The sequence below is a fragment of the Equus caballus genome, chromosome 9, assembly GCF_041296265.1.
Source record: "Equus caballus isolate H_3958 breed thoroughbred chromosome 9, TB-T2T, whole genome shotgun sequence".
Taxonomy (NCBI): Eukaryota; Metazoa; Chordata; class Mammalia; order Perissodactyla; family Equidae; genus Equus; species Equus caballus.
The window spans coordinates 12,508,139-12,525,275 of NC_091692.1; the positions used below are offsets into that span (position 1 = coordinate 12,508,139).

At 39.5% G+C, this 17,137-nt stretch overlaps 1 protein-coding gene across 3 annotated transcripts in view; it reads right to left on the reverse strand.

Annotated features, from left to right (window-relative positions):
- The window catches only part of LY96 (lymphocyte antigen 96), a 31,554-nt gene that overhangs the window by 1,578 nt on the left and 12,839 nt on the right, over window positions 1-17,137 (reverse strand). For 2 of the 3 annotated variants that reach the window (XR_011421162.1, XR_011421161.1), the window contains exons 3-4: window positions 14,628-14,756; window positions 737-1,010 (exon numbers count right to left, since the gene is read on the reverse strand). Coding sequence is in view for 1 of the 3 variants with exons in the window: in NM_001081898.1 (NP_001075367.1) it covers window positions 3,293-3,391; window positions 4,121-4,173; window positions 14,628-14,756 (281 nt within the window). In the remaining 2 variants the exon portion in view is untranslated. Of the gene's footprint in view, window positions 1-736; window positions 1,011-3,260; window positions 3,392-4,120; window positions 4,174-14,627; window positions 14,757-17,137 lie in introns of those variants that run through there. The other variant, NM_001081898.1, reaches the window with a different exon arrangement.

The window sequence follows — 17,137 nt, forward strand, 5'->3', positions numbered from 1 at the left end:
TTCAATGAAAAGAGTTAGGAAAATATTAGAAATCATAAGTTTAACTAAAATCAATTCCAAACAGTTTTATAAGGCTCTTCTTTGCCTTCACTAAGCATATTTGTATCTCCTTTCTTATATAGTGGGGACCCTAGCTCCCAACAAATCCACATATTTATTCCTTTGCTCAATCCTATAATACACATAGTGTAGCTTTAGAATTGCTATTGCCACACTGAAGAAAAGAACTAAGAAGAATTCAAGATTTTTTTGCACTTATTTTTTTCTTTAGACCGGATATATAGTCAAATTACTACATTCAAAAGTTATTTAGTTCATTTTTTTCCCTCTTTCAATGTGGCCATGATGTTCATTTAAAAATATAGTTGAGTTTAAGTGCTTCTATTTACCCTCAGTTTTAGGGGATTTTTTTTCATCCTTGGTGATTTATTTTTATTTTAAAATGTCTAAAACATTAACATAACTCTAAAAGTCAAAACTATATAAAAAGGTGTAGTCAGAGAAGCGTTATTCCTGCCCCTATAGTTTCCATGCCTCCTTTACACACACTTTTTGCAGGTAACCAATTTCATTAGATTTTGTTTTGTAAAAGTAAGCAGAACATGCTTTTTAAAAATTTCTCTTCTTACGCAAAGGTAGCATACTATACATACACTTTTGCAACTTGCTTTTTTCACTTAATAAATCACTCCCTATCACTTCTAGTCCTAGCTAGAACGCCATCGTGTGTACGTACCAAGTTTATTCAACCGGGCTCCTGTGTTTGGCCATTAAGGTAGTTTCCAAATTTTGCAATTACAAATGATGCTGCAATGAATCACTTTGTGCATTTATTTTTGTATTCTTGGAGGCGCATGCTCATGGTGAGTTTCTAGACGTAGAACACTGGGTTTGTTTGATACGGCCAAATTCCCCTTTGTAGGCGTGGAATCATCTTCCTTCCCAGCGGCAATGTTTCCTCATAGCCTCCCCAACAGAATATGTTGCCAACCTTCTGAATCTTTGCCAATCTGAAGAAGGAGAAATGGGAAGTCAGTGTAGTTAATTTGAGTTTTTCTTATGAGTGAGGTTAAACATCTTTTTACATGCATAGAGACTATTTTTATATAAATAACTCATGAATTGATGCTCCTCATAAAAACTTCAAGCACTGCAGATAAGTCCCTTTAACCATCGCCCACAACCTGGTCCCATTTTCCCCTACCCAAGGATAACTACTGGGATGGATTTGGTGCATATCCTTCCAGTTCTTATCTAAGGTCTTTACATATGAATATATGTCCCTGGAGAAAGTACACTGAATCCTTTGGTAGATTTTGGTTTTTGTCTTTTACTTTTTTCAGTGTATCATACTATTACGTGCCTTTCTGCAGCTTCACTTTTTTTTTTTTTTACAAAGAAGTAAAACACTTTAACGCTCAATATTTTAAATTACAGTATACTAAATAAATATTTACTTTTACTATTTTTCTATTTCCCCATACATTTATAACCAACCAGAATTTTTAATATTTTGATAAAAAATTTTATTGTGGTAAAAAACACAACATAAAATTTATCATCTTAACCATTTTTAAGTGTACAGTTATGTATATTCACATTGTTGTGAAACAGATCTCAAAAACTTTTCCATCTTACAAATCTGAAACGCTACATGCATTACACAGCAACTCCCCCTTTCCCCTTCTGCCAAACTCCTGGTAACTACCATCCTACTTTCTGTTTCTGGATTACTTTAGATATCTCATAGAAGTGGAATCATACAGTATTTGTCTTTTTGTGACTGGCTTATTTCACGTAGCTTGTCCTCAAGGTTTATCCATGTTGTAGCATTTGGCAGGATTTCCTTCCTTTTTAAGGCTGAATCATATTCCATTGTATGTATATACCACATTTTTCGTCCGTTCATCCATCAATGAACATTTGGGTTGCTTCCACCTCTTGACTACTGTGAATAATGCTGCTATGAACATGAGCGTGGAAATATCTCTTGGAGGCCCTGCTTTCGGATATATACCCAGAAGTGGGATTGCTGGATTATATGATAATTCTATCTAGTGATGGATGATTGAAATAATGGCAAAAGGAGTGTGAAGCACTGGATGGAAGGGACACAGGTCTCCCAAAGCACCTCCCAAAGGAGGCTGGCCCTGCCTGGATGAGTAAAGGTAGGTGGAAAAGAAGGATCAGGGGGCTGAGAGAGCCACAGGAGACTGGTAGCCTGGCTCAAATTATATAATTTCTCTGCAATTTCACTCAAAACTGCTTCTGCCCAGTATCAAAAGTTAAGAGGTGCACTCCTGCTGATAATTCCCTGAGAAGGTAGCACCTGAGCCAAGAAAGAGCCAACCCATCACCAAGGTGAAGGGGCGAGGGGAGGGTGCTGTAGAGCAGTGGAGTGGAGGCAGGGAGAACCGTGTAGGCGAAGGTGTGGAGTGGGAGGAAGTACGGCACATTGTGGAACACAGAGAGCGAGAGGAGGGTGGTGGGGGAAGGGGCTGGAGAGGGAAAGGACGCGCAGAGCCCGGCAGGCCCTCCAGGAGATTCCAACTTTATCCCAGAAGGAATCAGACACCACAGGAAGGGCCTTGTTTGCTGTAGTTTCGTTTTGTTGCATTTGCATTGTGGTGATGTGACCGGACCTGTCTTCTGAAAGCATTATTGAAAGCACCTTGGTGGAGGATACGTCACCAGAGGCACCGGACCGGGTGCAGGAATGAGCCAGGGGCAGCACGGCAGTCCAGGGGAGCCACGCTGCTCACCTGCCCCAGAGGAGAGGCAGGGATGGAGCAAGTCGACCGATTCAAGAGATTTCATTACCTGTCTGCTGTTGGCTGAACTGTGTCCCCCAAAACTCATACGCTGAAACCCCAACTGCCTACTGAGACTCTGACTGGATTTGGAGATGGGGTCTTTAAAGAGGTGACTAAGGTAAAATGAGGTCATTAGGGGGAGCCCTAAACCAATATGACGGGTGTCCTTACAGGAAGAGATTAGGACACGCACACAAAGGGACGACCACGTGAAGACACAGGGAGAAGCTGGCGATCTAACAAGCCAGAGAGAGGCCTCAGAAGGCACCAAATCCGCCAACAGTCGGATCTCAGACTTTCCACCTCCAGAACCGTGAAAGAACAAATTCCTCTTGTCTAGGATGTCCAGGCTGAGGTATTTGCTATGGCAGCCCTAGCCACCATTATGCTGTGCAAAAAATATCTTAAGTGGAGAATAAAACCTTTGAAAAATAAACATATACTCAATTTATTCTAAAAATTAAAATAGACTGGATTTATTAATTGAAACTAGGTTGGTGTAAGAGGGTAAAATTCAAACAAAAGAGCGCTTCTTCAGTATTCCCAACGACGGCCTCTGCAATACAGCTGTATCGTCCCTAAAATGAGGAATAAGAAACACAAGCAATGTAAAATGTTAGATGCCTCCTTTTGTAAGACTTTTACAAGAATTTTCTCTTTCTAGGATGAAGCCTTTTAAATTTAACTGGTTACCATTTTCTCAGTTTTCTAATGAGATGAAATTTTGTATGCCTTTGAATGCAGCAAACATAAAACCCATTTATTTCCCAATTGTGAGAGGATATTGTTTAACAGTTTTTTGAAGCTGGCCTTTGAGATTTTCAAACCTTAGGTATTGTTTGTAACAAAATAGGCAAAAAATACGCATTGTTAAAGTTTATTTTAAAATAGTCACCAAAAGTGAAACATGCACAATTTCCTTGCTAGGTATCTAACGCAAATCTCTAAAATTATGTCATTATTATTCACGGGGGCAGTTCCTGAGTTATACACAGTGGCCATACAGTGCTTTCACCCAAAGATCATTCAACAGATTAATAATGAGCATTTGCGTCACTTTTGGCCATGTATGTTAGAGGAAAAAAAATGAAGTAAAAAAACTTTCTTTTGTGTAACTTTTGCATATTTCTATGTTCTACGGAAAAAAGAAACAGCAAAATGCCCCAAGGCAAATAAAAGTGGAAAAAGATCTTGAACATCTGAATCTTGAATCACTGATTTTAGAAGTTGTAAATGGCTTGTTTCAAATTTAACATATCTGTTACTGCAAAAGGTGAAGAAAGTCCAAAACAACTCTTGAACCATACCTTAGGAAATCGCATTCCCCTGAAGGAGAATGATACTGTTGTATTCACAGTCTCTGCAAATAAAAGACAAAAGTTACTGGTCATTATTAGGTGATTTGTTTCTAGTACGGAGTGTACCTTTAACACTTTTACTACTGGCGGAGGCAGTCGCAAGCAAAATGCAGAGAAATAACAAACCTGCTACCCTGGCTGTGACTCTCCTGTGGCTTCCTCTGCCACCCCAAGCCTCTCTTACTACCAGCCTGTACCTCATCCCTTAGAAGATGCAAACTTTTAAGGCCCACTGGTCTCAGTAATGAATGAATGACGAACAAGCTAGTGCTAATATGCTTCATCCCGAGTTATGTATGTGCATTTGAATACTGCTGCTCCTTTAGCAGGGTGTAATAAAAGAAGAATCTTCCTAAAGGTAAAAGAGATATTTGGGATGCAGCCAGGGTATCAAAGCTTCTTCCAATCCTACCACTGAGAAGCCTAAGTATTTAGTCCCTGTTGAAATGCACAGCCATGGGCCTGGCCCCGCAGAAGCTGTGGAGCACAGAATCAGAAGCGCAAGGAAAACCACCCTCCACTGACCCAGTCAGAAACCAGAAAGGAGTGATCTTACGGGATAAGGATAGAAAGAAAGAAATGTTTTGAACCTCTAACAAGAGCAACAGTGACCAAAAATCTTTTTTTTAAGTACTATAAATACTCAAATGCAAAATTGTGATGGTTATTGTTCTCAGGCTAAAGACACTCCTTTTTAGCAAATGAATAGATTATGTCTGCATGAATATGTCTATTGTCAAAAAAGCATTTATTTATTTGCTTCTGCGTGTCTCCTTATTAGAGGTGTTAACACAATGAGATGTTGGTTCTTGAGTTTAGTAAAGTGTCATGTCTTCATGATCTTATGATCTGTCATTCAAGGCCAATCCAATTCAAATTAAATAGTTCAACAAACATTAATTGAAAGCCTACTATGTACCAGGAACTAAGGAGGCAAAGGTTAGTCCAACACTGTGCCTTCCCCCAAAGTGTTAGTCTGTGGGGGATACAGACATGCAAAGAAACCATCCCAAATGCAACAGGCAACAAAAAGATGCAGTGAGGATAAAGGCAGTGTAGCATTTTGGGTAAGAGTGATGACTCTGGAGCCAGACTGTTTGGATTTGAATCCCATCTCTTCTACTTATTTGGTGTGTGACCTTGGGCAAGTCACTTAACTTCTCTGTGCCTCAGGAAAATGGCAACGGATAATAACACGTACCTCACAGGATTATTATGAGGGCTATATGAGTTAATACACATAAGTGCTCAGAACAATGCCTGGAACATAGCAGTCATTAACCGTTATTCACATTAGAATGTTATTTATTATAACATTAAATGCTATTCCTTCTTTCTAGACCCCCTTCCCATGGCATCTGGTGAATAATAATGATGATGTTATTAATATTATCATTGATATTATTGTTGTTATTCACAAGATGCCATGGGAAGAGAATCTAGAGAGGAGAAAAAAGTGACAGTTGAAACGTCATAAAAGATGGGAAGAAGGGAAAAGGAGAGTATTCCAGGTTCAGGAAGAAGAGTAAAGGCAGGAAGGTGAAAATCAATATGACTTATGCAAGTGGCTCAGAATTATTCAAGTTAACGAGAAGCAGGAGTGCCTAGAACTAAGTCTGAAGAAGTAAGCGTGAATGCGCTCAGGTTCTGCATTTAAGAGAATGGAACAGATGGAAAAACATCCAAGGGCGTGAAATGGTGAGATTTGTTTAGAGAGATGAGTCACAGGACCATGTAGTGGATGGACTTAAGGGGGTCACGCAGAGTCAGGGAGACCAGTCGGAGGCCAGGAGGCAGAGATAGCTGTGAAGAGAAGAGGCGGTGTTTGCCTCCCATGACAGCCATCTCAGGACCCTCTCCTGTTATGATCTGTCTTAGTAACCTGCTGCTTTCCTTGAGAGGACTTACCATAAACAGAATCTTATTTCATTTTTACCTTGATCTTATTTCATGACTTAGTTGTGATCTTGTTTCCTCTACTAATCTATAAGCTCCATGAGAGCAGGGGTTTTGCTTTGGTCACTTCTGAATTTCCGGCTCTTAGTACTTGGTCTCTGCACATCCGGATCCAGGACCAGCTACATGAGGCCCAGTGGAAAATGAAATGGGGGCCCCTTATTCAAAAATCAGGGGAGACATCCCATGAAATGTACTAAAATATAAAGCTTTTTCCTTTTCTTCCACAGTCTCTCTCTCTCTCTCTCTCTGGACTCGCCATGATTTTTTTTTATTTCTTACTTAATATCATTTGAAATAAAACAAAATTTTAAATTTATTAGCATGAATTTTACCATTCATCTTCATACTGCATAGCATCAGTTTTAAACACAAATATCAGAGCATTTAGCTCCAAGGCAGAATCACTGAAATTACACAATTTGTATTTTGTGGCTCATCCCCAGAAGGTGCCTCAAGCCAGACTCAAGAAGTCTGGAAGAAGGAAGAGATGATCTCTGCAGGCGTGAAACAAGCTGAGGGAATGTTCCCTTGGCACAGGGCACAAGGTGAGTGTAGAAGGCACCCAGGGCTACTGCATGACTTGGGCACCTGTGCAAAGCTTGGGCCTGACAGTTGCTTCACAGGGTCCCCCTCCCACATGCTGTCAGATGCCTCATGCCCCAGAAGAAGGTGAGGAAGTCAAATCAGGTGTCTTTCCTACCCGCAGGGCTGTTCTCCCATGAGTGACCCTCAAGGGTTTTGCAACCTCCATGCAATTCACAGGCTACCTGTTGCAGGGGGAGAATCCCACTCCCACCTAGTTGCCCACCTAATAGTGCCGAGGTGCTGCCAGCCCAGGTGGGGTGTCACTGTCATACCCTATGCCAGACACTGCAGGGCACGTGTGCCTGACTCTCACACTCCCTGTATCCAGGCTCCCACCAGGAACAGAGGGCGGCAGGTGTCACTGGATGGGACTGGGGAGGGGGATGCCAGGCAGGGCCCAGGGTGCCAGCAGGGGAGTGGGCTGTGGGAAGCCAAGAACACAACCAGGGGAGGTGAGTATATGAGCCATAGTACCATCATACTTCACTTAAAAACCCATATTCATATAAAATTTATATGGAACAACAAAAGACCGTGAATTGCCAAAACAATCCTGAAAAAAAAGAACAAAGCTGGAAGTATCACACTCCCTGAATTCAAAATATACTACAACTCCATAGTAACCAAAACAGCATGGTACTGGCACAAAAACAGACACACAGATCAATGGAACAGAGTTGAAAGCCCAGAAATAAAACCACTCATCTATGGACAGCTAATCTTTGACAAAGGGGCCAAGAACATACAATGGAAAAAGGAAGTTTTCTTCAATAAATGGTGTTGGGAAAACTGGACAGCCACGTGCAATAAAATGAAAATAGACCATTATCTTACACTATACACAAAAATTAACTCAAAATGGATTAAAGACTTGAATGTAACACCTGAAACCATAAAATTCTTGGAAGAAAATATAAGTAGTACACTCTTTGACATCCGTCTTAGCAGCATCTTTTCAAATCCATGTCTACTCAAGCAAGGGAAACAAAAGAAAAAATAAACAAATGGGACTACATCCAACTAAAAAGCTTCTGCAGCAAAGGAAACCATCAAAGAAACCAAAAGACAACCGACCAATTGGGAAAAAAATATTTGTAAATCATATATCCAACCAGGGGTTAATTTCCAAAATTCATAAAGAGCTCATACAACTCGACAACAAAAAAATGAACAGCCTGGTCAAAAAATGGGCAGAGGATATGAACAGACATTTTTCCTACACAGATGGCCAACAGGCACATGAAAAGATGTTCAACGTCACTAATTGTTAGAGAAATGAAAATCAAAACTCCAATAAGGTATCCCCTCACACCTGTCAGGATGACTATAATTAACAAGACTAAAAAATAACAAGTGTTGGAGAGGATGTGGAGAAAAGGGAAGCCTCATACACTGCTGGTGGGAATGTATACTGGTGCAGCCACTGTGGAAAACAGTATGGAAATTTCTCAAAAAATTAAAAATAGAAATCCTATGTGGTCCAACAATTCCACTACTGGGTATTTATCCAAAGAACATGAAATCAATAATTCAAAAAGATTTGTGCGCCCCTATGTTCATCATGGCATCATTCACCATAGCCAAGACATGGAAGCAACCCAAGTGCCTATCAACAGATGAATGGATAAAAAAGATGTGGTATATATATACAATGGAATACAACTCAGCCATAAAAAAGAAAAAATCATGGATGAACCTTGAAGGTATTATGCTAAGCAAAATAAGTGAGACAGAGAAAGAAAAATACCATATAATCTCACTCACATGTGGAAGATAAACAAGCAAACACATAGATAAAGAGAACAGATTAGTGATTACCAGAGGGGAAAGGGGTGGCGGAAGGGCAAAAGGGCTAAAGGGGCACATATGGATGGTAACAGATAAAAACTAGATTTTTGGTGGTGAACACTATGCAGTCTGCACAGAAACTGAAATATAATAATGTACACCTGAAATTTACACAATGTTATAAGCCAATATGAACTTGTGGGAGATCAGAATTGGCCACAACAAAACGTGTCTCTTTGGCTTGATGAGTCCTCTGAAAGAAACCTTGAGCTCCTTCCAAATGCCTAAAAGAATTTAAAATAGAAGGGCCTGTTCCAGGAAGGAGCCAATACCATAAGATAACTGTAATGTAAGGTAAAATGTGTCCCTCAGCTCACATTGTCTGTAGTCGGCCCATTTGTATTTCCATCTCCATGTAAATTGCCTTCCTCTCCCTTAAAGTCCCAAACCACTACCCCCAAGGATCTCTTTCGTCTTTAGCTAAAAACGGTATTTACGGTAGCAACCTCAGCCATTCTGGCGAGTTGCTCAGTTTTCCTGGATTTCTCCCATGTATACATGTTATGAGGTTTGTTTGGTTTTCTCCTGTTATTCTGTCTCCTGTCAATTTAATTCTCAGGCCAGCCAGAAGGACCTAGAGAGGGTAGAGGAATTGTCTTCCTCCCCTACAAACTCTATAAAATAAAATAAAATAAACACATATTCAAAGACATAATTATTAAGAATCTCAAGGTTATGATCACAGAATATTTAACTCCAAAAGTGAATCTGAGTACATATGAAGCCAACCCTGTCAATTTGTAGAAGGCTGGGGGGGGGGGGGGGGGAGGGGGGGAGGGAGATGGATGGGACTTGAGGATTTGAGAAAGAAATCAAGAATAACTTCTAAATTTCTATTTGGGCAGACTGCCCAAACACTTACCAGGTCAGGTGGGAAGAAGGAGCTCTAACCTCTTCTGTAGGGTAGCCCTCTTTTTAATTGTTTTGTCTCTCTTGGAAAGCTCATATTTTGGTCATATCTCCCATTCTATTCTTATGGGAAGTTATCCTGAAGCCTCTGCCCACACTGAAGAAGCCAAGAGAGATCCAAGGTAGGGCCAGAGAAAAGACAGAATCCTTGCTTAGACTGTACTCCACTCTTCTCAAAAGGTATCCAAGCAGCTCACTTGTGGTCCAGTCCATTCCTCCTGGCAACTAGGCAGGATGCAGGACCCAAGCCTCAGATGGTGTTATGGGTTGAAGTGTGTTGAGGTCATTAAAGTGGGCTCTAATCCAATATGACTGTGTCCTCATAAGAAAAAAGGGAAATTTGGACACAGAGACAGACATGCATACAGGGAAGACTGTGAAGGGACACAGGAAGAAAATGGCCATCAACAAGGCAAGAATCGCCTGGAACCACCAGAAGTTAGGAGAGACAACTGGAACAGATACTTCCTTAGTGCCTTCAGGGGGAGTACAGCCCGGCCAACGCCTTGATCTTGGACTTCTAGCTCCCAGAACTGTTAGACAATAAATTTCTATTGTTCTAAGCCACTCAGTTTGTGGTACTTTGTTATAGCAACCCTAGCAAAATTCTGGAAACAGGAATAATGGGCTTATTAAGTTTAAGATGCCTTTGAAATATCCATTTATTTATCCATAAATACATTTTTGACAGAAACAAAGATTGTGTGCATATCTGTGTGTATGTGTGTGTAAGAAGTGGTAAGATTGTGGGTAATTTTTATTTTATTTTTGCTTGGCCATATTTTCTAAATATCAAATCCTAAAAATATATGACTTCTGTAACAAATACAAAAAGGAAAGTTATTTTAAAAGTAAAGACTTATGGTACTTTCTAATTCGATTCCCAAATTGTCAAGGGTCTCTTGGTAGCATCAATGCTGCTTAAATCAGAATGTCCTGAGCTCTGGGCCCATATACCCAGCTGCCAGATGGCCTTGTTTATTTGAATGTTCCAAAATTACCTTGAGCTCAACATGCCCAAACCTTAACTATTATCTTTCTCTTTAAAAATCTGCCCCTTCTTGAAAACTGGAAAGCCACATGTAAAAGGATGAAAATTGACCATTCTTTTTCACCATTCACAAAAATAAACTCAAAATGGATCCAAGACCTAAAGGTAAGGCAGTACACTCTTTGACATCAGTATTAAAAGGATCTTTTCAGACACCATGTCTTCTCAGACAAGGGAAATAGAAAGAATAAACAAATGGGATTTCATCAGACTAAAGAGCTTCTTCAAGACAAGGGAAAACAGGATTGAAACAAAAAAACAACCCACTAATTGGGAAAAAATATTTGCAAGTCATATATCCAACAAAGGGTTAATCTCCATAATGTATAAAGAACTCACACAACTCAACAACAAAAAATCAAAACAACCCGATCAAAAAATGGGCAGGAGACATGAACAGACATTTCTCCAAAGAAGATATACAGAGGGTCAATAGGCACATGAAAAGATGTTCATCATCACTGATCATCAGAGAAACGCAAATCAAAACTACACTAAGATATCACCTTATACCCATTAGAATGGCAAAAATAACCAAAACAAAAAGTAAGAAATGTTGGAGAGGTTGTGGAGAAAAAGGAACCCTCATGCACTGCTGGTGGGAGTGCAAACTGGTGCAGCCACTATGGAAAACAGTATAGAGATTCCTCAAAAAATTAAAAATAGAAATACCATATGACCCAGCCATCCCACGACTGGGTATCCATCCAAAGAGCCTGAAGTCAGCAATTCCAAAAGTCCCATGCACCCCTAAGTTCATCGCAGCATTATTTACAATAGCCAAGATGTGGAAGCAACCTAAGTGCCCATCAACTGATGATTGGATAAAGAAGATGTGGTATATATATATACAATGGAATACTGCTTAGCCATAAAAAAGGATAAAATCATCCCATTCACAACGACATGGATGGACCTTGAGGGTATTATGTTAAGTGAAATAAGCCAGATGGAGAAAGATAATCTCTGTACAATCCACTCATATGTGGAAGTTAAACATGTAGACAAAGAGAACAGATTAGTGGCTACCTGGGGAAAGGGGGTGGGGTGGGGGTGGGCACAAAGGGTGAAGTGGTGCATCTACAACACAACTGACAAACAGTAATGTACAACTGAAATTTCACAAGGTTGTAAACTATCATAATCTCAATAAAAATTTTTTTTTAAAAATCTGCCTCTTCTTTTGCATACATCATTTCAGAAAATGGCACTTGCATTCATTCAGGCATGGGCCTTGAGTGACTCTTGATTTTCCCTAATCTTTGCCTACCACATAAAATCAGGGGGCAGGTGCAGCCAGTCCTGTCTCCCAATAACCTCTCTTTCCTCTCCCCTCTACTGCCAGGGCCGCCATCTTTGTTCAACCCTCATGGTCTCTCACACAGCCTCCCAGCTGCTCTTCCTTCCACCCAAGTTTCCTGCCTCAGCCAACTTCCGCCTCCTTCCATATGGACACTAGTTATCTGCAAAAATGGGAATCTCAGTGGATCATCCCTACTCACTGACAACAGGATGCAAGCCAATATTTTGCACCTGACTTTCATGCTCACTCATGTCCCCTTTTCTAGGCTCATCTCCAGTAATTCCCGACAAGCACATTCTGCTCCAGCTACAAAAAAACCACTCTCCAAAGAAACCATATTCTTTCATGGCTCCAGGTGTTTGCATATGCTGTTTCCCCTCCAGGGAATGTCCTTCCTCCCCACTCTGATGTTCTCAGATTCAAGACTCTAATAAAATATTCTCTGAAGCCTTAGCTGAGTTCTCCTGTCACAGTAAATAACTGATAACTATATCGCTAAATCTAAGAGCATATAATTCTATGAGCATTTATGACATTTTGTTGTAATTTTTGTTCCCATGACTGTCTTTTCTGGAACAGAGTGACCTTCTGGGGAGGGAGAACCTATCATCCAACTTTGGATCACCAGAGTCTAAATCACGCCTTGCTCCAATTATGCTCAATAGATGTCTGAGGAAGGAAGGGAGGGAGGGAAGAAGCCGGCAGCCTGGGTGGAGTCGGACACATCTTAGATATCAAGAAAGTGACACTCCAAAAATTCAGGTAAAATGTCAACATAATCTCCAGAGATTATGTGAAGTAATTGTAAAACAGTTGTTTTAAAAAACAGTGATCTGCCAAGAGGATTTTTTTAAAGAGAAAGCATGGTACAGAGGAAGAGCAAGCCTTAGGAGTCAGAGGCCACTCCGTTACCAGTTCTCCACATGAGCAAGGGCACGTCACTGACCACTACAGACATCCGCTTCCTCACTCGTAAAAATGACAGGACTGTAAAATCAGGAAGAAAAGGCTTCCTGTTATCCACGTGACTATTTATTATTCAATAGCCACAATCTTAAATTCTCACTCTGAGCACTGTACCAAGCTTTATTACACACATTCTCTAAATTAACCCTTAAAACCACGTAAAATAGGTTTTACTGTCCTCATTTTACAGATGAGGAAAACGAGGCTGTAGAGATTAAATAACACACCCAGGGTTACATTGCTGCTAGATGGAAAAGCTGAGACACAGGCTCTTTGCGACTCTGAGCCCAGACTCATAAACAAAGCCACCTCCGTGAGTGGTATGTGGCTCGGGGGTTGCAGACAAGCTAGAGACCTGGAAAGATGGTTAGTTGGGAGACACACGTTTGCACAGCAAGCACGTTGATTTACTCAGAAATTATTTTCTTAATGACTGATAGAATGTATAATCAAATTGATGTACTTGTCAAAGCAAGTATAAGCTTTTCTATTACGAATTTTTATACTACTCTCATTCCATTAATTCTCTACACTTACTTTCCATTTCTTGCCCCATCTATATCTAATTTATGCTACATTGCTAAATTCAATGTGTGCATGTAAACTATCTGAAATCTTTTTTAAACAAGAGAGGGCACAGGTTAAGGGTAAATAATTACATGGGAAAACATTCAACTGTAATAGTAATAAAAAAATGTTAACATAACAATTAGGTACAAGTTTTTACCTAATAAAGTTTGGTTTTTAAACTTCTTTATTTTAAATAATAATGCTCAGTGTTAACAAGACAGAGATTGAACCACTACACACACACACATTGCAGTGGTACAATGTATAAATTGGTAGTCCTTTAGAAAAGCAATTTGGCCTTATGTAAACAAAACAACAAATATATTCAAACCATTTAAGCTCAGAAATCTCCCTGAGAGTTATCTGTAACTCCTTCTTCCAACATGTGACTATTCAAATCTAAAATATGAGGAAAATTATATACAGAAATATATTTATTATAATATTATTTATAATAGTAAAAATATCAGAAGGAAACTAAATGCGCAATAAAGAGAATGGAGACGTGAACTAGGGCATACCCACTAACGGAGACGTTTCACTGTGTAATGTTTACACTCTGATTTTTGAACCCCATGGCATATCTAGTCAAAGAATTAAATCAATTAATTTTTAAAAAGAAAATAATTGTATAGTGTACTTAAAACTACACAAACAATATGCATAGATTTAAAAATGAGAAGGAAATACTCCAAAACGTTTTTAGAAATATGATTCTGTGACTCTATCACAGTTTATAGTTTCCAATTTTTGGTAATGTGATAGTATGATATTTATAATCTTTTAAACTATTTAAAACACTAGTTTAAAAATTATTAAGGAAAAATTCACGGGTATGTAATAAGCGACCCTTAAAGTTATAAATCTGAAATGTTACGATTCTGTGAATAATTCCATGATGGAAAAAAGGGAGGGTGGAGACATTGAAGAAACAAATGTAGCTGCATAGAAAAGTCTAGTGAGTTTCTGTGAAAAATAATAAATGTAATGTTTCGTAAAAGATATCCATAACCAAGCATAAATGTACAATATGAAAGTGAACAAGGTAAAAATTTTAATATCTCTTCAAACACACTCAAATAAGTGTCACCTTAATAACAATTCAGTGACATAATTGTAAAACGTTTAAGCTGCTCAAAGTAAAAACTTTGGATGGAAATAAAGAATTATTATCAGAAAAAGAACTCACAGTTTCAGTGCATTTAATTTTCACAACATTCTCATATTCTATTCTATTCTGAGAGTAATGTAAATTGAATGCTTACCTCCCTTCAGAGCTCTGCAAAAAGAATAGTCATCATCAGATCCTCGGCAAATAACCTCTTTACGCATTGGAAACTCCAGAGAGTTCATAGTTAGATAGAGGTTGAAATATAATTTTTTTATATCTCTTCCTTAAAAAGAAAAACAAAATCTCATTAGCCCTCAAATGGGAGATTCTTTTATAAATAATAATTAACATTTATTGTATACTTAAAATATGCCACTTGCTTTTCCTATGTTATTTCATCTAATCATTACAACTACTTATAATGTGGGTATTATTATTCTTGTTTTGCAGATGAGAAAACTCAAGTTCTGAGAGGGCAACCAGGCGATTGTAATCAAATAGAATGTTCCACAGTAAGAATAATGTGTGGTATGTCTAAAAATAGAGGAACCTATTTTTTTAAGAAAACTATCAAATGAAGATATAAAATTTCCAGTTCTACTTACAGTTCTACTAGGAAGTTCCAAAGAAAGGAAAAGGAAAGGAAAGGAAGTGAGGATAATCAATTCATGACTACTTTTTTAGGACTCTTGATGAAAGATTTCTTGGAGAATAAAACTGAACCTTTTGATTAAAAATTATATGTATGAGCTATTTATGACCTTAGCCAACAGATCCAAAATTGACTTTCTCATCTTCATCACTAAATCAGCTCTAGAATTCCCAACCCCAGTTAATCTTACTAGCTTCCTTTTTATCCCCATTACCACTGTCTTAATGCAGGCTCTCATTACTGTGAGCCTAAAGTACTACCAAACTTCCAAATTTATCTCCATTTCTCTACTTTTAGGGTAAAGTGTGGAGAAGAAGAACACCATAGGGTCTGTTTCAAACAGTGGTCCCATGGCCCACTCCATGGACTTGGGTCTGATCCTCTCAAAAAGCAGGGATGTATATAGAAGTTGAAGAGCTGTGTTCACAATGAATTCCTTGAGACACTGGCACACAGCTGTACTGCTGTGGTGTCCAGTGACAATGCAGGACAAGGGACCTTCCTTCACTTCTGCATGGAACATAGCATGATTCTAGCTTTCAGTCACTCCAAGAAAGGGAATGCTGCTTTGACATCTCAACAGTTTACATCTTGAGCAGCTTCTTGCCCTTGGAGCTCACTGTGGTCATGTTAGGCACATGACCACTTGTGTGGCTCAGCAGCTGGAGATATCAATGTATGTGTTGCAGTGAGAGACAAGAGACACGGTGGCTGTCATGTGGCAACAAAGAAGACTGTTTCTGAGCTCACCTAAGACAACTCCAGGAACTTTTAGAAATAACTTTGAGAGAAGCTTATGGTCCAGCTTTATTTATCTGTCAATCAGTTATTCATATACAAGTAATTTACTAGCAAGGCTATAAAGTCTCAAAACAAATAATTTCCATTCCCAATCTATTTTTGGGTCGAGGTTGTACTTACAGCTCTTACTGAATTTAAATAGAGATAGGGCCATAAAAATAAGGTTGATTTCTATGAATGTGACCTCACACTTTATTTATATTTATTTTGAGAAAGATTAGCCCTGAGCTAACTACTGCCAATCCTCCTCTTTTTGCTGAGGAAGACTGGCCCTGAGCTAACATCCATACCCATCTTCCTTTACTTTATACGTGGGACGTCTGCCACAGCATTGCTTTTGCCAAGCGGTGCCGTGTCCACACCCAGGATCTGAACCGGCGAACCCCGGGCCACTGAGAAGCGGAACATGCAAACTTAACTGCTGCACCACCAGGCCGGCCCTACCCCACACCTTATATAGACATTCTAGTATATTCTAGGGAAACTTAGCTCATAATTGAGAGGCAGTATAAAAAATATGACTAAATAATTCCTTTGTTACTGAATTAATATAATATTACATAAATGCCATATTTACTGAATGATTAAGGTATTTGTAGTGGCCACAGAGGTATGCTACTTAAACCTCCCTTCCAAAGAACTTGCTGGGAGGAGGGAAGCGACAGACAGCCTCCAGCTGCTGCACCTTCAGATCCATCTCAGCACCCACCCAGGGTCCAAACTCTCACAGGCTTCTGCTATAATGACCGAGTACCACAAAGACACTGGAGCCAGCCTAGTCCTGTCTGTCATGGGACACTTGTGACTCCAAGGCTCCCTGCTGACCAGGCTGAGAGTGTCTCAGGGATGCATTTTGTCTCATGACCATCCTACCAGATTCTCCTTCGTTCCCACTCCTATTTCAAAGACTCCAGACCTGCACCTAAATCTGAATTCTCTCCTTACCTGCTCTGGTTTTCTCTTCCCTTTATTGTTCACAAGCATTTCCCCCAATAAGTCCCTTGTATGTCTAATTCCTTCTTGACATCTGCTTTTCAGAGAACCCTAAATGGTACTGTATTTTATTATTATCACTTGGGCCAGGAAGGATACTACCTGCTCCCTGTGTGTAAGGGCAAGGGGTTCACTTGAAAATGAGATCATTTGTTATGAAATAATCACCTCTGCCAAACATCTGGGGGTAAAGCACGCCACAGAGACCAGAAAGCAAA